The sequence below is a fragment of the Megalops cyprinoides genome, chromosome 6 (assembly GCF_013368585.1).
Source record: "Megalops cyprinoides isolate fMegCyp1 chromosome 6, fMegCyp1.pri, whole genome shotgun sequence".
NCBI classification, from domain to species: Eukaryota; Metazoa; Chordata; class Actinopteri; order Elopiformes; family Megalopidae; genus Megalops; species Megalops cyprinoides.
The window spans coordinates 33,314,738-33,338,285 of NC_050588.1; the positions used below are offsets into that span (position 1 = coordinate 33,314,738).

Below are 23,548 nucleotides of genomic sequence, written 5' to 3' on the forward strand. Positions count from 1 at the left end.
CCTATTCACTGAACAATGGCACAAGCCACAAAGTAAAGACACTTGCTGGTAAATTGGCACAGTAAAAAAAAAAAATCCAAGGGCGAGCCAAGCTTCAAAGACAAACATCCGTGGTTCTTCTTGACCAGTGTTTCAGACACAACGGCAAAACTAAACACAGATCCAGCACCCAAGCCTGCTTTTGTCACAGCCTACTCCTGTGACTGTAGGAAACCGTGATCTGCTTTGTGTAACATAGGATATTTAGACTTTTTTTATAGCTTTACTTGTTGGAATACCAGTTATCGCTTCAATATTGCACACGCCCTACAGTGTGGCAGAAACATTTTTAAGTCACGTGCTCTCGAGCCAGTGATCTTTACGGTAATCTCCAAGGCAGATATTGATCCTCCAATGAGACCACTGTGAGGTATTACACCAATGAGACTGCGAGCTTCACCCCGGGGGCCTTAAGCAAAGCCCAGGCCAAGAATATAAATCGGGTGGTAGTCAGAGTTCGGGCCACGTGTCCACTGCTAAAGTGTCCCGGTCCTTCTGTGTCCCTGCCCCCCTTTTCATGACCTTCCTAGCAGAAACAATACAATGCCATCATCACCTGCCCTCCGCTTCAGAGCCGGGAACTGACGTCATGCAGACAGCGCTCTGAGGTCCGAGGGACCCTGGGCAGGAGGGACGCACACAAAGAAAAAAGGTACAAAAAAGGTGAGTCTGCACCCGTTGCTATTAGGAGCGGTCACAACAGGGTCCCACTGTGCTCTCCAGTGACAGCTGGGAGGAGTGGCGAATCAGAGGCGCCATCGTGGGGTCCACCATGGAGGAGGTGGGGAAAAGCTTGTACCAGCCAATCACCATGTTCGACAAATCCAGCTCCTCCAGTAAGATGCGAGCCACGCCCATGAAACATTTGCGATCCATTCGTCCGTAGTTCCCCCAAACGATTACCTGTGGGAAAAAAAAAAAACACGTAGTATGATTAAAAAAAGAAAATTCAGGCTGCTGTTTGGTTGGTAGGCACAACACTAAAACCCCTGTAAATATGTATATTTTTTCCTGCATGCTCTGTACATTGGTAAACCAGTATAATTTTATTTGTAAAGCTATCCCTGACCCTCAGTTAATACTAACAAATTTACCATACACATACTATGACACAGTCTAAGGTTTAAAAGTGGCCTTTCATTATTGTAGGAGAAGCATGTAAAACTGGGGGATGTTAGATCAAACAATCTGTTCTCTAGAGGGTTAGTTATCCTTCTGTTTTGTGTGGTAAGATACAGTCGTTGCTGTCACAGAAAATGAAAACGTAGCATACAACACAGATTTCCACCTTGCATTCTGTGCCTCAGAATTCTACATTTATATTCATTGCCATCAAATACTACTTTCATCCAGATTCTCTTTCACTTCAGATTTCACAGAACATTTAGGAAAGGGCTTTTTTTTCGGCAGGGGGCGGATTTAAGGGGAAAGGGGAGGATTTACCATTTGTTATGACAGAGCGGAGTAAATGTTTTCCTCAGGAAAAAAAAATCATTTCAGATTAATGTTAAACACTCAGTTTTTCATCTAATACCGAAAAAAAAAAGCTAGAGATTTATCTCTCTGTTCCTCTGCCAAGTCTCCCAGAAGCTCAACCGTGTCTGAACAGAATGATAAGGAGGGGTATGCGAGATCTAATTATTCAGTGACAAGACACCAAATTATTCCTGTAATTATTCACAGACTGCTGAAAAAAAAACAGCAAATGTTATGCAAGGCTATTAACCTAGCTGCTCTCCCATTAACCTATCCACTCTGGTTTATCTATAGATATCAGAGAGAAGGAACTACCCTCTCTCTCCCTTTCTCTGCACTCTGTAAGAAGTCTTACGTAGGGCCTTTCTCAGTAAGACATAAACTGGGTGTAACTGGCTTACAGAAAATCCTTTTCAAGACCCATTTGTGTCCAGCTGGTATCAGTTTGTCATTGAATACTCATAATTAAGAGTAGATTTCATAAGAGAGACTGTTTTATTATTGTTCTTTTATTCTACTCCCACAAATGGGTCGGAATGGCGAGAGAACAAAGTCAGATTGCTTTCAAATCGAGGCTGCGGCCACACCTAACGTTCCAAGTTCCCTTCTCTTGTGCAACAGTGAGACAGCCGCTGACAGGCTTAAAAGGTATTTCCGAATATGTGTCAGACGCACGGTAGTACAACAGCACCCTCATCCCAAATAGCAGCGGGATCAATAAAGAGACCTCAAAGAGCTCAGAAGGCAGAATGTGCATGTTAGTGCTCTAATAAAACAAACTCAGCACAAACAATGTGTGGCTAACTTACAGCAGACGTATGTGATGTGTGAAAGTCACCCTCAGTAATGGTCCCCCCATGCAAATACATTACATAACATTATTGTCATTTAGCAGACACCCAGAGTAACTTACATAGGGAATAGATTTTAAATGCTATCCATTTACACAGCTGGATATTTACTGAGGCAGTTGTGGGTTAAGTACTGTGCCCAAGGGTACAGCAGCAGTCCCCCAATGAGGAATCAAACCAGCAACCCTTTGGTTACAAGCCCTGCTCCTTACCCCTATGCTACAGTGCCACCTCACTGCCCCTCCAACTAGACACTACCTACTGAGGATAACCTTGAACCAGTGCATTACAGGTATCATTATGACCATATTTTGTTTTAGAAACATAAATCCTTTAAATCGGGAAAGAGCAGTCACCACCAATTCCAGCAAACCCATAACTAACATACTCCCTCTGGGTGACGTCACCAAAACTGATGATCTATAATGCCACTCCTTACTTTACTATACTAGATAGTAGTAGTTGTACATATTAAAAATATTTTCAATCAGTTTAGTAACTAAGACCTAAGAAGGTGATTTGAAATCCTTTCCATGGTTGCATAACCTAGGTCAGACTATCTACCCCTCACACAAAGCCCAGAATGCACTGATAAACCTAGCTTATCTTTGTGGATTGCAGCATATTACATTTGCATATTGCTTTTTACTCATTATTTAGAAACACTCTTGATCTCTTAAATGCACAAATACAGATTATAAACACTATAGATATTATGTACACACGCACACACACCTACATACCTGTACAACCTTCCCCTGAGGACTCTCTGAGAAGACCAAGACCTGGTTATAAAGTGGATCCAAGGATTTTCTCACAGACTTGGTCTTCTTTTTGGCAATGCAGATTCCGTTTTCAAGTAGATACACTTTTATATAAGCAGCTGGCAATGAGATAAAGACGTAAATTGCACCACAATGCGACTTTCTGAGGCTCAATTGATACATAAAAGCAAACAAATCTATCACATTCACTGGCCATTTGTGAGGCAGTTTTAGATTATATTTAAGAGGATTGCACCCAGGAGTCAAGAAATACAGTAATATAAAGTACTAAAACAGAAGGCAATCATGTAATTGGGTGCTTTCACAGAGCTTGGTCATTTCAGTAAATTAGTCATGCGTGAACATGGTCCACGCAGTAGATCGAAACCATTTAGCATGGTTTAGAAGGCAGGAGTGGCGCAGTTCAATATGTTAACAGTTTGGTACATTCCTCAGTACACCAAGTTACATGTTAAAAAAAATGAAAAAGGACAGCATCTCAAATTTTGTTGCATACCATTTCAAAACATAAGCTACAACTCACCTGCTTTCAAAATCTGGACTTATACATTTAAATGAAACTAGAACTGAAAAATAAATCAATAATACATTCAAGTGTACCTAATCAAGGGGTGATTTTTTTCACAAAACTTGTACAATTGCAGCCTTTGCAAATTTACCTTTGAGATCTGGAAAACATTACTCAGTCTTACAGTGATACAGCTTCTAACGCTCTCTTAAATTCCATTTCCCCTGAAGCGGGCACGACACATTTCAAAATAATTGTTTTGAAAGTCGTAGACTGGTAAAAGACAAAATTCTGTGGATGCAAACGATTTCAAACAAAACCTTTTTCTCTGTCACGTCCACTTCATGTGCACTTCACCATGGAGATAAATCCACTTTGGTGGCTCATATCCAGCTCTGTGATCCACCCTCTTGACATAATTAGAGTTTTTTTCCAATTGCATTTCTTCTGAAACAGATCCATACAGGATGCAATTCTGTACCCGTATTCTAAGACTTGAAGTGGGGCAAGATGTTGTTCAGGCATAATTCAGATCAAACATCTGAGAAGGAGACTTAAAGGGCAACACCATAATTTGTTTTAGTCCTTGGCCTTCCCCAGACAATGTGCCTGATATATAGTATATAATGATAAATAATGTGTCATGATATAACCTGTATGAGGTTGAGGACAGAATAACTTTCCTACCTACTGTTCTTGGCAATGCACATTCAGTCCCCTGAGTGTGTTTGTTTAATGTAACTTCCCTGGACTGGATTGTGAACCGGTATATCCATTTGCTTTATTCAATAAAGTAAATACTCTGGACTATTGCTTAATTACCTGGAGGTCCTTTAGATCCAGGCTTTAGCGTTAGCCCTCTGGCTTGAATGATTTCCACCTCCAGTTGGCTATTTCTCTCCATCAGGCCAATCTCCACATCACCTAGATGAGAAACACAAGCATTTGTAGTCACTCAGACTTTTTTCAATGATAACAGTGACATACAGTATATGTCAGTGATGCAGCAAGAGATGCCGGGTTTCATTTTTTGGTTGATTGAAAATTTAGTTTCTACTGACAGGTGAATGAAATATTCTGTGGGTCCTGGAATAGAACTCACCCATGGACGTTGTTGCCAAAGTCTGTCGCCCCACAAACTGAGCTGGGCCCATCCCATCGAGAAAGTCACTGAACTGGGCATCAGAGGCCAGGCACATCCCACTATAATTAAGACTGAAGTGGGGGGTGGGGTGGCGGGTACAGAGAGAGAGGGAGTTAATTAATTAGTGAATAAGCTATATCTCTTAATTTTGTATTATCTTGCAAAACAAAAATAATAAAGTAGAGGTTAGTTCATGAAGTTGCACACTCAGTATTGCCAGTACAGATATTACCCTGCAATTCAATCAATGTCCTGTGTCACACCTTTTCGCAATTCTGACAGCTTTAGTTAAATCATCTCCGACAATGACTGAACGGGGCCAAGGGTGGAGTCCGGGAGACCAATCGTTCCTGTCAGCTGTCTGAGATAAACCCAAACAAAGTGCTTCGTTGGCACAGGGCCAGATGCAGGGGATACATAAACCACCAGCCCAAAGGCAGAATTAAGGGAATTAATGGACGTGCGATTTTTGGCAGGGTTGCAGCCAACAGAATTCTGCACGGAAAGAGGAGGGAGAGTGGAAAATAATACAGGTGTTTTGACAGTGCTCTGCACTTCACTAAAGGAGGAAGACAGGTGTACAAAGAGGCTGTAGATCTGCCGAGGTGTTTATGGATTCCAGCTTTTACTCTCTTTAAATAGGAATGAGAAAATTTAAGATGTTTCTGTGAGAGTCTTTTTATTTATTACTGAGCAGAAAACCTGTGGATGCTCAATGACCATGCACGCACGAGCATATTACATGTAAATTATATGGCATATTCTCCACACCATACAGTTTGCCCTGTAAGTCCTGGATACACAAGGGTATTCACATCCAGAGACAGGTGATAGTAACTTATCATTCCTGTGTGAAGACTCGCTGGAGCCTGACAGCACTCTCATAGTATAGAACCAGACAAAAGGGAACACCTTACATTATAAATGTATTGGTAAAACAATAGCAAATATTCAGTGCACCAGGATGGAGTTTTTAAAAAGCTAGGAAAAGACAGTTTCTGAAATCCAAAGGTGCACTTTCCTTACAGTGAGAAAGCTCTGATTGTAATTCCTCAAATTAGTTATTTAAGACCTCTATTGCATGAATTGCCATAGATATGCTATCGTTGTTTTTCCAGCTGTGTCATGATAACACATTTATTTTGCATCGTTTTTAGACAGAAGAATGGCAGTTTCAGTCAGTCTGAATTCAGACATTAAGATACTGTACTGTTACTAGGGGATGTCCTGGGAGACATCCCGAGAACACAGCAGGGTCCCTGTTCCCTTCACAGAAACTGTCCTTCTCTCCCCGGCTATTTCTATCTTGCCCTCTTTGCCTGCCAGTTCGTTCTTTGCCTGTTCTCATTGAGCGTCACGGACGTGTCGAAGGCACATAATTAATTTCCTTTCTGGTCTATGTTAAAGTTTTGACCTCAATTTTTCCCTCCTTTTTTTTGCCTGGTCTATTTTAAACCACTGTTGGGATGGCCCAAACCAGATGCTGTGCGTTTGGGCAGGCAGGGCCTCTAGTGAGACCTGGCCCCTTCTCATCTATCTTCTGTCATCTCTCCCAGGCAATCTCAGTGTTCATCATACTGCCCTCAAAAACCGCAGTCTGTCCATTTTGAGCTTCTCGTACTCTGCTAGTAATGAGCACAGTGACAAAAATATAATTCCAATATAATTTCCCTCGCTCCCTTGTAATACAGGATCCACAATGAAAACATTATATGAACATCATAAATTGCTCCAAAGGTAATATTAATATTTAATACAACTAGGTCAACAGCCATAGGCTACTATAGGCTTGCTGTTAAATGGAAATAACTAATTTTAATGAACACAAGTGTGTTTATTCACACTCTTTTATTCTGTAAATGTGCTTCACTGAATAAACACCACCTCCACCCGGTAGCCAAATTGCCCACTAATAATTTGACTTCAGAGAGCTTGAGGATGTGGAGATGACTCAGTTTTTTATTGAATGCTAAATAGCATGACAGGCTGAACCAGAAGTTTCCCTGGCAATTTTATGGCTGTGTAATGTATTCAAAAATGAAGATCTAAAGAAAAAAATACATATTTCATCCTATGGTCATATGCGGTGAAATGCAGTTCATCAATCTGTGTAATATGCATTAGAAAGGCACAATTTCACCACACATATAAATGATGTATTTTATTGCCAAGCTCTAGGCTACACAAAGTTAAATCCTGCTCTCTCATCATCTTATAGTAAAGTGTGGTGACTTGGAGTGTTTTGCAGACCTTTTTAATGAATGTTCATAAGCCACTGGAGGGCAACCCTCATAATACAACAAAGCTCACAGTTGTGAACTGTGTCCTTGTTGATACTGCAGAGCATTTTGTATTAGTAAGGAGTACCCTATTCCTCTCACCAGAGCCAGGAACCCAGCACTAATCTCCAAGTCATTACTGTATGTCTTAAAGGCAAGGCTTTTGATGTGATGGTCAGCTTACTTCCTGGTAAGCAAATGCTATATGGTTTGTCTGTATACTTCAGTTGTGCTGTTGCATTGAGCTGGTGCAAATCTCACAGTCTACTACTGTTTGTAATGTTTAATCAAGACATTAACTTTGCTTTTTTAAATGACACAGCTGACACAATGCTTTTCCTGGTTACAGCCATGGGATGGCTAATTTCAAGGCCTGAAACAGTCCTTGATTCCATGAAAAATTATGTTTTTCCTTCATAACTCAGCTCTTGAAGCCTTGAGAAAAAAAAGGTTTAACTTCGATATACTTATACTTTACACTTCCATGACAGGATAATCTTGACCTCTAGTCCTAGGAGTCAGGTTAGGTTATGGATATGCATACATATACAGTACATGCGCCAGACACAACCTCTCAAAGCTACATATCATTAAAGAGCATTACAAAGAATATTGCATCCCTGTTCCTTTAATCTCTCCTTGACCTCCTTCTTCCCGACTCCTGCAGAGTACCCTCAGTGCCTTGGCTTTGTACATCGGAGGGAATCAGGTCAGCATCGCTGGTAATGAAACACTTAGACAGAGGTCTCATCATTTCTCCTCCATCCTACACCATTTCAATGATGCTTCTCAAAGAACCCAATCAAAAAAAAAAATTCATTTTGCATTTACATAAAACGTTATTATCATGATGTATTCATGAAATTCTTTACCTACATATAATATAAAGTCTTTTCTTCACCACAAATTCTCTGCAAATTTCTTATACTTAAATTTCCTGTAATCCACTTTCAATGTAGTGTCCCTTCCTGAGGTTTTTTCATAGTCAAGATGGGCACAAGTGCTATGCAATGGTCTAAACATGTCATGATTTGGACATGAAGACCATGGTGCTCTGGAAGATTTGTTTATATAATGACAAATGACAAATAATGACAAATGAACTGCTTTCTGTTTTAGTCATTTATGCTGAAAGAAATGGTAGTATTTTATCCTCCAGAAACAATGAAAGTAAACTAGGTTATTAAGCTTTTGCAGTGTACAGCAACCCAAACAACATCTGCTCAAGACTGGACCAGTCACTTATCCTTATAGTTATGTCTAATCATCTCATTACAATTCTACACGAAGAGATAATACTCTTTTTCTGCTACTTTGCAGAGAGAAAACAATTTCCATGTGCCCTTTAGTTTATAAGGAGGGGCAATTGTTGAATTGTTAATCAATATCTATGTAGGAAGTCAAAACTAAGTGTGTGATGACTAGAACTATGATTTTAGTACAGAAAGTTTTCATACTCAGTTGTAGACAATTGTTAGTGTGTCAGACACACATACTGTATATAATACAAAAAAGTCACAGAAATATAGAAACTTAGTTTAATGCAAATGTATGATCGGAAATGATTTGTTGTGGTGTCAGTCTCCTTTCTTAGACAGAGCTTCCTTTTGCTGTGAAACAGCATGTTTTTCAGTGGTCTCTTACTACTTGGAAATATCATTATGACAGGGCTGCATATACTTTCACAGGCACACCTCACAGGATTCTCTTCAGTTACGGCACATTTAGTAATTCAAGGTAAAGTTTGCCAATTGCTCACACCTGTTTAGGCTGCTATGTAAATGACCAACATCAATTGCAAACTTAAAGGAGGTATTCATCACTTAGTAGCTAGTAGTTACACACCCACATTAAGCTGGTTGTCAGTATGAGCTATGGAATAGTATACAGCTGATGACTGTTTAGAATGAAAAGAGAGAAGACTTTTGCATACTGATGAAGGCTTCATAGCTGAAACATTAAGCTTTTTTGTTCTGCCGCTCCCATGTCCAGAAAACTAAATTAATTCATCAACTAAAAAAAACTTTTTTCTCTTCTTTTGTTTGAATGTGACCCCCCATCATTGGCTTTTTAGAATTAGCACTGCAGCAATAATGATTTATCATGATTATACCTAGAACTGCTGCTAGGAGTGTTTTTGACTGCAGTGTATAATGTCTTTGATCATGTTGACAGTTGCCAATTAATTTGACGAGCTGTCACCCAATAAACAGCGTGGCATTTATTTTGATGCTACTGTGTGCTGGGGAGTCTAGATTTAGGAGGAGAAGGCCTGGGGAGGGATATCAGTTCCACACGCTGACAATTCTGCCTTTGATTACTCATTTATAAGGAGATTAAAGCAATAAGGCAAGCAAAATGAACTTATTGTAATGACATTTGAATCAGGCAATCGAATGCCCTGCTACCAAAAGATGGTAAACTGTGAATCATATGGCCTCGGTGTTAGGGTCATTGTGGATAATTCATTTATCAGGGTTAAATTTCATTTCCAGAAAACTGTGTGGACATCTGTGGACTGAAAATTACGAGGTTGTTGAATTATGGAATTATATTGTATGATGCTGTCCATCTGCACGGATTACTCTTATGTGACAGTGAGTCTTAATAATGCCAATTTTTGTGGTAACCTAAAATTATACTGTGTGTGTGACCTCTGGATTAATGCAGTAAGCAGCATCAGCAGCAGATTTGTAGTGCTGTGTACAGTTCATGTTACGTTACAGTGTACAGTGTTTTGTGAGTAAAAGTGATGTCATTGCTATAAATCTGCTTTAGCAGCCCATGTTTGTCTTTGGAACACCTGAATTACATTCAGCAGACACTCTTATCCAGAGCAACTTACATCAGTTAGTTATTTTACAATACATTTATATAGCTGGATATTTACTGCACCTTGCCTTGGGGGTGCAACAACATTGCCTCAGCAGGGAATCAAATTGGCAGCCTTTCGGTTATGAGTCCTGTTCCTTAACCACTGTGCTACGCTGCCGCCCATCTTGACTCTTGAAACACCCTCACGCGCTTCGGAGCAGCTTTCCTCTCCTGCCTTTTTCCAACTCCACCAAAGAGCAGAGAGTGACTGCTCAGGCCATATGCCGGAGGTGTGAGGGATTTGCAGGTCTAAGTATGTTGGCGCCACCCGACCTCCAGGCGACAGGGCGCAGGCGCTCACTGTGCTGCCAGCCGGGCGGTGCTGAGCTACCTGGTATTGGGGGGAACATGTCCTGCTCAAATGCGGCCGCACAAACACCCCGTGCCACGCGAGCCTCGGGGTTTATCACGTTGTCGATGGAAGAGGCCGTCCTGCTGTTTGTACTGGATTGGGTACCTTTAACGGCGATTATGGTCGTGTTTGTTTTCCCCTGATTGAGTTTTGTTTCGTATCGATCCGGCACTCTGCTTTTCTGCTTCCTGTTTATTACGATGGAAGGAAGCAGACAAGAAGCTTTTCCACTCCAGTATTTCTCCTCAGCAGAATGAAAGCCATTCATCAAGCTCACAATACACGGAAAAACTGGCTGTTTTTTTTTTTAAGTAAAAGGTAACAGTCCCTTCAGTATAAAGGCCTCAAAATAATTATGTTTCATCAGACATCGGATAAGAACACGTAATATCTATGCTTTTATGGTGGTTGTCATTTCTTTGGCAAGTTAAATCTCCAACAACCAATTCAATTGAAAAGGCAGAGCCAAGGACTATATGAGTAAGCAGAAACCATTGGCAATGGCTTTGTGGCATCAGCTGAAAAATGAAAGATGAACAGAATAAGAACAAAGTCGAGGTTGAGCTACCCATGGCTGCAGGAGCAGCACAGTCACTCGGGGGGAGATACTCACTTTCCCTCCGAGCCGTAGCTGTTCATGCTGTCCTCGATGGACTCGTGGCTGGCCTGCCGGACGGTGCGGCTGGGCATCTCCACCGCCAGCCCGGTCTCCGTGCTTCGCTGGATCGTCCCCTTCAGCCTGCGCCCCTCTGCATCTGCGGACACACACGCACGTTCACCACACAGGTCAAGGGTCAACTGCGATATCACTGGTGAGGTGTGTAGGCACTCCACTGTTTGTTTGAGATTTTTTTAACCAACCTTTTGGGTGAGCACCCTCTTTTAAGCAGCCTCTCCCTTTCCCCACTCTTCTAAATGACAGCGTGTAACTTCAAAATTAAATGCGGAGGCATTATTTTGATATCATTAGGAAGGAACACACCTATGAAAGATCCATTGTAGCTTACACTGGAGAAAATTTGACATTCCTTTTTGAAATGTGTCTATTTATAGCATATATTTCTGTCAGGTGTTTAATGAAACCAACATTTTTTTTTAATGCCAATAAAAGCAGGACCTGATTGGGATAATATGGAAAACTCAATTTCATAATGGGTCTCAATTTGCTCTGGGTTCAGCTGTTTAGCTGCTTTTTGGTAATGTCTGCACTCAACTCTGATAAAATCACCACTGAACATTCCATTGTGTATTGTTTAGGAATGGGGATTGGAGACATACTGGTCTTCTGGCCTTGATGTAAACTTGACATGTTCCTTCTGATGGACAGGTTGTTTTCCAGCCTTGCATGTACCATTTTATATACGTGTTGTGACTTGACCACAATTAAGTGATCCATATTTGGTCAAGAAATGACATAACAAAAAGTCAGCATTGCCAGCAAATCTCAGTATCTCGGAACATCGGGTGACTTCCAAGGCACCAAAACATCTCGACTTCATCACTGGTTTTCAGGTTACATTTCCAGAGGCCAGTAAGTTAACTTATTTCTTGCTTTTACATTTTGATTTGCATACACTCTATTACATTAAAACGAGCACAGCAAACATGGTAGATGTTCTATGCTTTCTACATGGCATCAGGGCCCCTCAGATGTCGATAAGGCTCATCATGCTTGCGGTGTGCATCGTGGACCTCTAACTGGGTGGTCTGATTGAAGGCTGCAGCAAGCAGTCCTTGAAATTACCCATCTGTTTTGAGATAACCGAGCTGATTAAGTATGCTCCTTGTACCACGTTCAGCGGTATGCAGGACGCCATTATAATCCATCTAAAAGCAACCTTTCAAAAGTGCCTTGTATCAATAAGTCACCAGACGGCATTTGTCCTGCTTTGTTAGTCACTGAAGTCTCATCCAAGGTAGTTAAGGCTCAGCCGTGTGCAATTGATCGAACAGGGTTCTGACACTACTAGAATTGCAAAGCGTTCAGAAATCCAGATTTACTCAAGTGTTACTCACTTGAGTATTCTTGACTTTGCTACATTTTGATCAAATTTCAAAGAGAAAGGTCTGGTTGAAATACATCCCCCAATTAGTTTATTTTCATCTTTCTGGCTGACGTCAGTGGATTTGACATGTCTGATGTCTGCAGTGGTACAGTAGCACTGCCCCTATAATGCAACGGTAATACTTTAACACCTACAAAGAGTCCTCCCTGGTTTCTCCAGCAGGGGGAGTTAACATTAAGGAGCACCGGTTCCCTCATTCTGGACCTGAGTCGAATACTATGTATTGTTTCTTCCAAACCTGAAACATGCTTTAAGATGTTTAACTTAAAGGTGGCATGTTCAAGTAACAAAAAATTCAAATCATGCACAGCAACCCAAAGAAATGCCTCATCCAGAAGCATATAAAATTATTCTTGCAATTTAAGGCCTGACCATCCAAATGAATGACCTTGTTTCCTGACCCTGTAATTGGGGTTATTAATTCAGGGCTGGGCTAGTGTTAAACTGGCACAGAAAAGCATCAAAATTAATATTTCTGAACTAATGCAGAGAAAGAGGACAGTGTGACTAGTACTGAAAATGTCAAGTTGTTGCCATGGGAGACCAGTTCAATGAAATTCTGTGGCAATCCGGTTTGTGGGTTTAAAATGGTCGAAAACATCACAGCGAGGTCCTAGTGACAGTTGCTTTATGTGGATAATGTCGATTTATGCATGGGTCTTGATCATAGCTTACAACATGGCTGAACATGGCTTTCTAGAAACATAGGGCAATTTGCAATGAACTTAGCCTAACATGTTGCTAATAACAGGATTTGCACGCAGCCAACACAAGAATATTTAAATCAAAAAATCTATATCCCTTTCTCTCATCCCAATTGCAATGCTCCTTTGAACCTTTTACTTGCCAGCTTGTTTGACGTTTGTTGTTCAGTTTCAAGAGAAAAGTTGAGAACAAGTTTACCTTAACTGTACCTAATCTGACCTACCTCCTGTGAAGATTAAAATGTATGCATACACATCCATGATTGTGTTTATGCCTAACAGAAGGCATAAACACAATCAAAAGCAAGTGTAAAATGACACAGCTCTAATAACAATGTAAAAGAATGGTGCCACAAACGTCATTAAAATAGGTCATTTCATATATTGATTCAGTCAATGTATGTTGATAGATGTTGTTGTGTGAAAGTAATCTCACAAAGATATTACAAAAAAAAAGTCTGCCTATAACAGAGAGTCAAAAGAGCTAAACCACACCGCAGCCAAATGAGACTACCTCTCTTGTTAGGCTCACCATTCAGGGAGGACTTACTCTAAAAAGGGTCAAAGAAGGGCAAATCAAACATTTGCTTTTAAAAGAAGCTTACATCAATTCGTTTCATGAATGAAACACCAATTACTCTGTACTTCCTTTTCTGGGAAAGCTGCAGAGTTGTTCATGTGTAAGCAGACAGCTACAACCATTTGTGTTTCACATGTGGTCGGCTTCATTTTCACCAGAGGAATATGTACAAATCTGAATGAGAGGCAGTGACATGCGTATCGAAAGATGTCATTCACAAATTTTGAAGTGAAGGTAAGTGTAGTCCACCGCTGGTTGCACTGATTCATTCTATCGCCTATTTTTCAACCATTTATTCAGTTTCCATTCAACACAAACATAAGGGTCTACGTATTGAATTTGGATTAAATGTAGTGTATACTTATTTTTCATTGTGCCATTCTCTGAGAAATGGATCATGGTCTGTATTAAGTGAACTCTGAACTGGTGTAATTATATGGTATTTCATAAATAAGTAATGAATGGCTGCTGGTAAGAGCTTTCTGACCGGTTACATAAGTTTTGTAATTAAATAGCAGATTGTGGAGAGGGATAGTGAAATTACATAACCCATAAGTGTGTACCGTGATGAAGACGCTTTGTTCTTACAGTGAGGGTACATGGCACTTTTGAAATCAGAGTGATTGCACAGGTACAACGGCCAACTTGTATTAAGTGAGACTTTTTATGTCTTATTCCCAACATATTGAACCAGTTTGATAAATTCCATAAGTATCCGGTCTGGCACATGCAGAAGTAGGTCTCATTAAGAAAGTCCCAAGAGTAAAGATAAAAATGTACTGCGAACATTCATTAATGTTGCCTAAGTTCATTAATCAAAATGACAGTGACAAATATGAACCAGAACAGAATATGATAATAAGGTGGAGAATTTCCCAAATTATTCTATATAATATTGCTTTGCCAACCAGAATACAGCTCTTTTAAGTCTGAGGTATACTGTCTTCATAGATCAGCTGAGAATGCCAAGATAGATATCCATAAAATGGCTTGATAAAAGCAGGATTCTCTGTTTAAATGCACACCGTAACAGAAGATAAACCTGGTTACAAAACGTAATTAACCTGCAGGAGTTGGCAGCAGCTGGGTGATGGATATGTGGTGACAAGCCAATCAGAGCTCATTAAATGAGAGTGGCTGACATTATCATAGAAAAATGAGCCATTCAGACCCATTCAAAATCAATGAAATTATCAGTTCGCCCAAGGCTGTCGTCAGTGGATGGAAAGTTATGCCCCTTGTGTGCAATTTGTTAATTCATTCATCCATGGTAACATCACTTGACCAATCAAAGCCCACTTGAATGGTATGACCGGTGCAAAGTGGACACACAGACAAAAACACTTGAAGTAATCATTGGAGGACATTGGGTCATCTTTTATGATATTTTCTTTTTTTTTAATGCAGCATAATAAAAAACAGACTTCAGACAAAACATTCAAGGGGTGCAGTTTGTCCTGTTCCCCAAACCAGAAATGAATGCTTTGCTGTATATCTTGGGGACAGCAGACTGTCCTAGCACTAATGTGGGTACAAGTGCCACTTCGGCTGTTTTAAAAATTCAGGGAAACAAAAGAATGAACAGCAGTTATTTATTTAATTCTGTAACCATTAATTTAATACATGGTGCCGTCATTGTTTAGGAGAACAGTGCCACCACTGTATGATCATATCACTACCTCAATCAAATGCAGTCTCTCTGTTAAAACGGCTTTAAAATGACTCAGCTTACAAATGACCAAAATGACAAATACATTGACTGTAAAAATGGATGCCGTGTGGTTTCACATTCTTCCATGGCCAGTAAACAGTAGCATCTATGTGCCTATTTCTGTCCTGATGACATGATTAATAGAGCTTTATAGGTAAATGGTGCAGGCGTGCCTCACATCTATAACATGTCAACTGTCTGTAGTTGCTATGCTATGTTATGTTATCTAGATATACTACTATGTGATATATGCTGTGCTATATTGAGAATAGTGTGAAAACTATTGTATTGCTCAACAGCAACAAACATTAGCTGTTTGCATTTCAGTTTATGTGGCACCATGATATATCATAAATTTTATATTTCATTAAAAAATGAAAAAAATTCAAGAGGAAAAATACAATAAAAAGTGTTTTCATGTAGTCTCTATCCTCTCACCTACACATTTGCTTGGCATTGCATGACAAAGCTTTTCATTGCATTGCTCCATGGACATTCCTGTTACTACAACACTGGGCAAAATTAATAATTGGCTGATGATGTGGACCAGATTTCTTATATATATAAATTAGCTTGCCACAGTTTAAACTACTCATTGAGTATCTTCAAAGAAATATTCTATGATGATTTTGAACAGTATAATAAACCACCACCAGTAAGTACCACCACCAGTAATATCTGTATCAATGTATGTTATTATGTGCTTTTTTTTTTCTTTAAAAAAACACTGCCATGCCAACTGCCAAGGGTATTATTGATCTGAAATAGAGCAGTCCATTTTTCTGGGCACTCTTGGGTGTTGATTGATCTGTCATGTAGCACTTCATTAATCACTCCTGCATTAATTACCTATTAACCATTTGATATATTGGCAGTGCCAGCAGCTCATTGATCCAAAGCTAAAAATGAGTTATTTTCCTGAAAAAAAGACCTCATAGCTAAAAAGGTTCCATGTATAGGACTGGACTGATTTGTAGATCTGCCATCTATGAGTTGAGTTGATTCCTCGCATATTTGGGATTGTTTTTGTCTTTGAAAGACTCCCCTTCAGACTGACAGACACAAAAGACAGACGGCAACACAGAAAATAACAATACTCCATATGCCATCAAGCTCAGACAATGAAAACAAGTACATGCTTTCTTTAAAGACACCCAAGAATTTTTGGGATGCCCATCTGCTTCTTTTCACTGATCTTTCCAAACATACCACCCACAGCACCATTGCAGACCTGTGCAAATATTTATTCTTGCTGGAAGTGTTCCACAATTTCATAAAATGAATTTGATATTTATAGAACAGAAGGCACTATTGCAAAATACAAAGAGAAAGAAGGGCATTCATGGAAAAAAAATGATTGTGTAATCTCTATAATTGGCTTCAGGAAAAAAAATTACCTCCTTAGAGTGGTTCACTTGTATTTAAATGGGAGTGTATGGGGTATATGTCAGTGCATACATTAGTGCATTGAACTCTCTTGAACTCTGCAGTGGCAAACTAATGGTTCCACAGGTCTTAATAACTGAATCTGTCAGAATATAGTTGAGGTGGCAGTGTCTTTTAATGGTTGCTATTTGAGTTTATGCTTAAGGTTCATGATTTGTCTGAGTGTCAAGGAGAGACACAGTTTCTTAACTTTAATGCCATTTGTAAGAATCATGCATATTCTGCAGCCACTTAACACTGTTCTATGTCTAAAAAATATATTTTAGAAATGTACACCCATATTTAAATATCATAAGCATAGTTAAAAGAGCACATGGCAAAGCAAAGCCTATGGGTTGACAAGCCCCCACGGCCTTTGATTGCAGAACATCGGTGATATTCAGCGAATTGATCAAGCGTAGAGCATGCAAGCGATTTCCTCATCGAGCCACCACTTGACTTCAACAAGGGAGCGCCAGTTGTTCTAGTGACAGATGGGTATCAGTGCCTGGCTTTTTGGAATGACAATGACAATGACACAGGCATGGCTCCTACTTCAGAGCAATCAGTGTGTACTTGACAGGCTATATACAAAGTGCAGAAATGAACAAAAAAAAAAAACCAAATGCATGCCTTGTGACAGAGATGAATAGGAACATCACAGATGATGCACCCAGCTGGCAAGAATACAGCTGTCCAAATGAGAACAGGCACCTACATACACATATAACCTGCCTGAAGAGTACTACAGTGACCCTTGAAAAATGTATCAAATAAAAAATGATTTGCAAAGCATATCCCTTCCCTTTATTGGATATTTGAAGTTTGCAAATTACGTAATGAATCAGACATGGTCGTAAAAAATATTGCGTAATAGTTCTTTTCCCAGAGAGAATTTAGAAATGAAATATTTTAGCATTTATTACTTATGTTCTTACTTGTATTACTGTAATTGACTACAGGTATTGCTGTTAAACATTTACTTTTTTAAAGAATATGTATCGGTTCATTTTCCATAATTTTTTTTCCAGAATTTTTTTCATTTTATATAAGTCTATGGGCTTGTACGTACATAAAAACAGTACCCAGAGGTTATCATATACACATGTTTCAGCTGGAACACAGTTCTAAAACAAAATCACCATGACATCTCTGCCTTCCTCCCGATTTATTCCGGTCTTATGCAACCCGAGATTACAAGTACATAAGCATGAAGTCATTTGACGGATGCTTTCACTTCTGCCACTCTCTAGTATTTTCAGAAGCGCCTCAAAAAAGGGATATCAATTCGGGACCCAGCTGCGTAGGAGTGCTAATAAGCATGATAAGTTCTGAGAGTTTCTTCAATAGACTCCAGTTCCTATCCTGGAGGTGTTAAAGACAGCGCATTCTTATAGGTTCTCGGAGAGTGATGCATCACTGTGTCTAACAGTAATTACAAGTGAAAGATGATTCTAAACATTTAATTCAGGGGGACGGCGGGGGTGTGCTGGTGGGACGGAAGAACGTCACCAGAGCTTTGTACGTTGCAGCGCCTGTTACTTGGCGCTTATTGCGTTTTTTGATCCAATGCCAAGCTTAAAAGTGCAAGCTAATTTTAAGAGATGAGAGGGGAAAAAATTTTTAAAAATAAAAAAAAGCATAAGCAGATGGTCTGAAAATATCCCCACCTTTACAAATAGATTGGAACAGGTTTTTTATTTGTGTGTGTGGGGGAGTTGAAAGTAGGTTACATGTACAGAGAGTCAAACCATGTAAAAAAAAAAAGTCAGATAGTTCATTTTCCACCTGACATGATGTAATTGACACTATTATATAGGTTAAACAGGCTGCGGCACTGTGGGGTAGAGGTAAAGGAAGTGACCTTCCAGTAGGTTGCAGGTTCAGATCAGAAGGCTGGAAGCTGGAGGCATCGTATCATTAAATATGGTACTTAGCTTTGCTCCAGGTATATCTACATAATACATGAAATGAAACCTCTATCAGACCTTTTGGAAAATGGGATATGAAAATAAACAATCTTGTGTAAATTAGAATTAATTTTGGTTGACGTTTGCTAGTTGTGAGACCTTACAGTACCACCAGTCTGCACCAGTGATAAGGATGATTCTAGCACTGGAAATAGCTGTTCTCTCTCTGATTGCATTATTTGTCCACAGCCGCGCTGCAAAATACGGAATCTATTACTAATTCTTACCAACGTTATTCTGTTCTCAGGACACACATTGCTGGCACCTAGAACACAGCTATGTTATGAAGCTGCCCCATTGGCACCAATGCGTTCAATGCATTGTTTCCCAGAACTCAGAATCATGTCTGAAAACCGAGAGAGTGGGGAAGACCTGGTGAGAATGGTTTTAAACGGGGCTGTGTGCTTCTTTTGCCTGTTCCTACAGCTCAAGCCGCCATGTCCGGTCAAGGGTACTAAAATAGTGTTCCTCCCAACAGACAACTGTCCTCCCAACATTTACCCTTCCTCCTTTCTTCTCTGCTCTACGGGAGGCATGACTTATTATTTCACTTTGGCCTTTTATGATATACAATCATCACTTTAGTCTCCTGGTTATAAATGTGCTTCATTCTCTTTGACTGCTTTCTTTGAGCTTTTCTCAGTTGCACCAGGTACCTTGCTGTTAGTTCTAGATTTCTATCACTGGACACCTAAGACATGTAAGACTCAGTGCCTGTGTGCACAGAAATGCCTTGATGTGCACAGAGATGATCAATACTCCCATTTACATCATTAAGTGCAAAGCTGCTTATGAATCCCAACAAGAGCAAAACAAAACAAAACAAAAAAAGATTATAGAGCATTAAAGTTTAGAAACAGCCAACATCCACAGGCTCTTTGGACAAAATGCACACCTGTACAATTATTTCAATTATCTGACACAGCGAGCGTGCCCTTTCAAGCACTTAATTTGTCAGGGCAGGTCTTAAGTCACGTCTGTGTGGTAATAATGAGGACAAAGATGAGAATACCCATGAAAACCTCGTTTTTAAAAAACGTCTGGTGAAAATATAAATTCATATTCACACACCCTATCTAATGTGTTTTAGTGGGGAGTAGAAAGTAAAAAAGAAATGACAAAACCTACATAATAAAGACGTACTGCATTTTCAGTGATTTTTTTTTTTTTTTTTTTTTTGCATGACATTTTTCTGGGTCATTTTTTCCTGCATGGTCCCAGAAGAACTGTTTCCTTTTTTGCCATTTTCTCTCTGTGCCTGAGGAGGCTCAAACTGTTCCACAGCCATAACCCCACTGATTGATTTCACAAATTGCTCCATTTCCTCTGCAAATGTGTGGCAGGTAATTATCCCCTCACCTGGTGAATTGTAAATCTAGCAAAATCGTTTGTAGGAAATAAAATTCAAATTGTTACTCTTGCAATTTAATGTCATTTGTTTTTTTGTTGCTGTTTTTTTTCCTTTGTGGAAACAGATTTAGAAGGACTGCTGACAAAAACATCATGGGGCGGTTACCTGTCTTGACTTTTTATTTTTAATTTCAGGTTAATATTCATCCACACATCATTTACATAAGTTTACAAAGTATAACTAGACAAATATGACCGTCAAAGAGCACTAAATAAATTGTCAGCTGTCAGATGATTTTCTCGTTAAATATAGGCCTTTTAATGATCAACATCAACACTCCTCAGGAATGACTATTGATGATTCTGTTGCAGTTAGCTGGTCGACACAATCATACCTGTCAGCTAATTTACTCTGCAGCAAATATGTTTATTTTATTTGAATTTTTTTCATTCAAAATGGTTTTGATTGTTTACATGTTTTATGTGATGTGACAGGCAACTTCATACCTAGAGATCTTTATAATAATTTATTTGAGGTATCGAACCTCAGTCAGAATGTAAACACTGGTATATACTGTGGAGGGGAAACATGCAATTCACTGAACAATGAACACATGTTATTGGCTGTAAGAATAAAAATTATTCATTTAATCTGAGACTTATATAGGGCAGGTCAGGCCCCCAGCATTGCATTCTTGTGTTGTTTTCAATCTGTGTCTTTGTTTCACCATGTACAAAAAAAGAGGCCAAAAATGTCCATGGAAAAAAAAACAGCAAATAAGTGCGTCATGAGGTGGATCAGACATGGCAGGGGTTAGCTGCTGTCTGAGATGTAATCATGGCTGGACGCCAGTACATTTCTCAACAGGTAATAATCCTCAATCTGGCCCCCTATATTCCCACCTATAGTGATTACAATGTGTTCTGCCAGCATCGTAGCATTAATGTCACCCAGTTTCACTAATCTCTGTTATTATTGCCTCATGGGTCATTATTGATCGCTTAGAAATTAAGCATATTGTTATTGCTGAAACACATGCTGACTATAACAGCACTAATACAAGTGTTCCATGTTATTTGCATTTTCTTTTTATTTTGTAATAACTATATTTGACTATTTATTAGACACCATTTTCCAGAGAGAATTGCTGTCATTTTTCCATTTTCATATTAAATCATATTGTATTTCCACCGCTGAAAAACCAGCCTGATAAAAATGCACAGATGCTATATGTCTAGATAAGCCTCATTGATCTGATTATGAATATTCAAAGCCCAAGAGTGTGTCTGAGGTTTGCCTGCTGATTTGCTCACTTGCAAGGTGATATGTAGCAGGAGGCAGACGTGATGTCTCGACTCGCGGCGCTGCGTTCGGTCTCTGAGGTATTTGCAGGCAGAGGGAAGAGGAAAAGGACTCAGAGTTTGAGACAGACATGAAGAAAAACAGCCTTTCACACACATGATGTGTTTGCCTCGCCTGTACCTGAGAACAGAGCACCGTCACTGGCCGCTAAAAATGTAGAAAAATCCTCATGACGACCATAATCAAACTTTGGAGGGACGCGTGTGTGAAAAGCATGCCGGCTGAAGACAAATCTGCCAGCAATCAGTCGGTGTTGAGATGAAAAACGACATTTTGCAAGTCACAGTGACACAATTGAGTCTTCAGATCTAAATCAAATGTGATAGATTTTTTTTTTTTTTGTTTGTGAAGGTGATAGCTCGCACTCATGGCTCTGGTCTGGCACGAGTACCGCTATATTAACGCATGTCTGTGGTTTAAAGGCAAGCTGTGTATTTGCACAGCATGCATGCATACATGTTTGTGTGTGTGTTTCTGTGCGTGTGAGACAGGGAGTGTAAGCAGCAACAATGGTGCTAGTGGTGCTGCTGCATCTGGCCCTTAGTAATGGGATTGAGCAGGATAAATCATTTTTCTCAGAAATCTGAATTAGTTTAGTGCTCTAAGTATTCCAAATTAAAATGGCTGCATTGCAAACAATGTGATCTGATCAGGTTCGTCACAACCTGTGCCACTCTTCTGAGAGGCAGTGACATATATAAATCATATATAAAGCGTAATTTTATATCATTTTATTACAACCTTTGCAAAAAATGGTGGATAGAGGGATGTGACACCGAAATTTAATTTGACTGCATTTCATTTCAAGAATATGGATTCACAGAAGACGCACCACACCAGAATTTCTCCTTGAATTTAGAAGCTTCATAAGACCCATTTAAAATGAGGAAAAATAACATTTACATTTAGTTACTCCACCCTCCAAGAGGATCACACATTCTCCCATGGAGAAGTGGGGCCCAGACAGCGCAGACTTGTGGGTATAAAACCCCTCTATGGATTGCATGAGACCCACCAAGGATGTATACTTGCATGTTTTCCACCAGCTTCTACCACCCTTCCATTACTACTTCCTTTAACCAATGACCTTATGCGAAACCTCTAAACCAGACTTCCTCTCCTTGACCTGATTCTATTGTGACAACACACTCAAATACGCAATTGCATTACACTTAGCGACTAGTGGATCCTGATTCGAAATTGGCTGGTGGCAGATGGCCCCATTGACCGCTCTCTACCCAAAGGCCAGCCAAGCCTTGGCCATATGGACAACCAAGAGACACAGCAGGGAGAAGAGGAGACGGAGGGACGAGCTCCATGCTTACCAACGTCATCCTCATCAAAAGAGTTCATGCAGGGGAAGTAGATAGCTAGGGCTTCGAAGGAGGCGGAGAGGCTGATGCGGCTCTGGGACCTCTCCATGTAGAGCCCCGGTGTGGGGGCCGGCTCAGGCGCCGGCTTGGCCAACCTCGCCTGGGCATTCTTCACGCGGAGCACGGCACGCGGCGTCTTGACGGACTTTCACAGCACCAACGCAAGAGAGAAATTTCCACACGGGCGTTCGTTCCAAGACCACTATATACCCTCAATGGTTTATTGCGCTCCAAAGTTTCCAAATTCCAACTTCTTGCAATTTTTTTTTTTTTTTTTTTTTTGGAGGAGGGGGACGGGGTTGTTTAACTCCCAAGATAGTTGATCAAGAGACAAGGTATATCTTTTTAAGAGAAAAAGGTAAAAATGATCAAAAACAAAGAATAAAAGATATTGCTTCACAGTTCAGACGGTGTTACTTTGCTCTGAGTTTTATTTCTGATCCAACGATGCATGGTTTAGGAACAAAAGCTTGATCCAGGAGAGCGGATGTAGCCTTCAGTGCCGTGCAGAGTGTGATTGTGCTTGGCTCTTCCAGTGATACAGAACGGCAGGGAGAGGCTCCTACTATCGCCACAGCTAACGCTTGATTCAGTTCATTCACTGATGAGTCCTTTGTGGAGACACAAAGGGGAGGAGGCAGCGGGAGCAGTTGCTGGGATTTAGCAGCCGCACCAATGGCCTGGCGGATGCAGAAGAG

At 40.1% G+C, this 23,548-nt stretch overlaps 1 protein-coding gene across 1 annotated transcript; it reads right to left on the reverse strand.

Moving 5' to 3' along the window:
* Positions 1 to 23,548, reverse strand: rims4 (regulating synaptic membrane exocytosis 4). The gene is made up of 6 exons (XM_036530891.1): positions 22,803 to 23,548; positions 10,922 to 11,063; positions 4,762 to 4,874; positions 4,482 to 4,583; positions 3,110 to 3,249; positions 1 to 942 (listed from the first exon to the last, which is right to left on the reverse strand). The coding sequence occupies exons 1-6, from the start codon at positions 22,897 to 22,899 to the stop codon at positions 724 to 726; spliced, it is 813 nt and encodes a 270-aa protein (XP_036386784.1). The 5' UTR covers positions 22,900 to 23,548; the 3' UTR covers positions 1 to 723.

What these genes read in the sequence shown, in the direction of transcription:
- rims4 (XM_036530891.1), bottom strand. Translation starts at nt 22,899, where the DNA reads ATGGAGAGGTCCCAGAGCCGCATCAGCCTCTCCGCCTCCTTCGAAGCC. An exon ending in TTTTGATGAGGATGACGTTG is followed by an intron (nt 11,064 to 22,802) that starts GTAAGCATGGAG and finishes GTGTGTCCGCAG; the next exon opens with ATGCAGAGGGGCGCAGGCTG. An exon ending in CTCAGGGGAAGGTTGTACAG is followed by an intron (nt 943 to 3,109) that starts GTATGTAGGTGT and finishes TTTTTCCCACAG; the next exon opens with GTAATCGTTTGGGGGAACTA.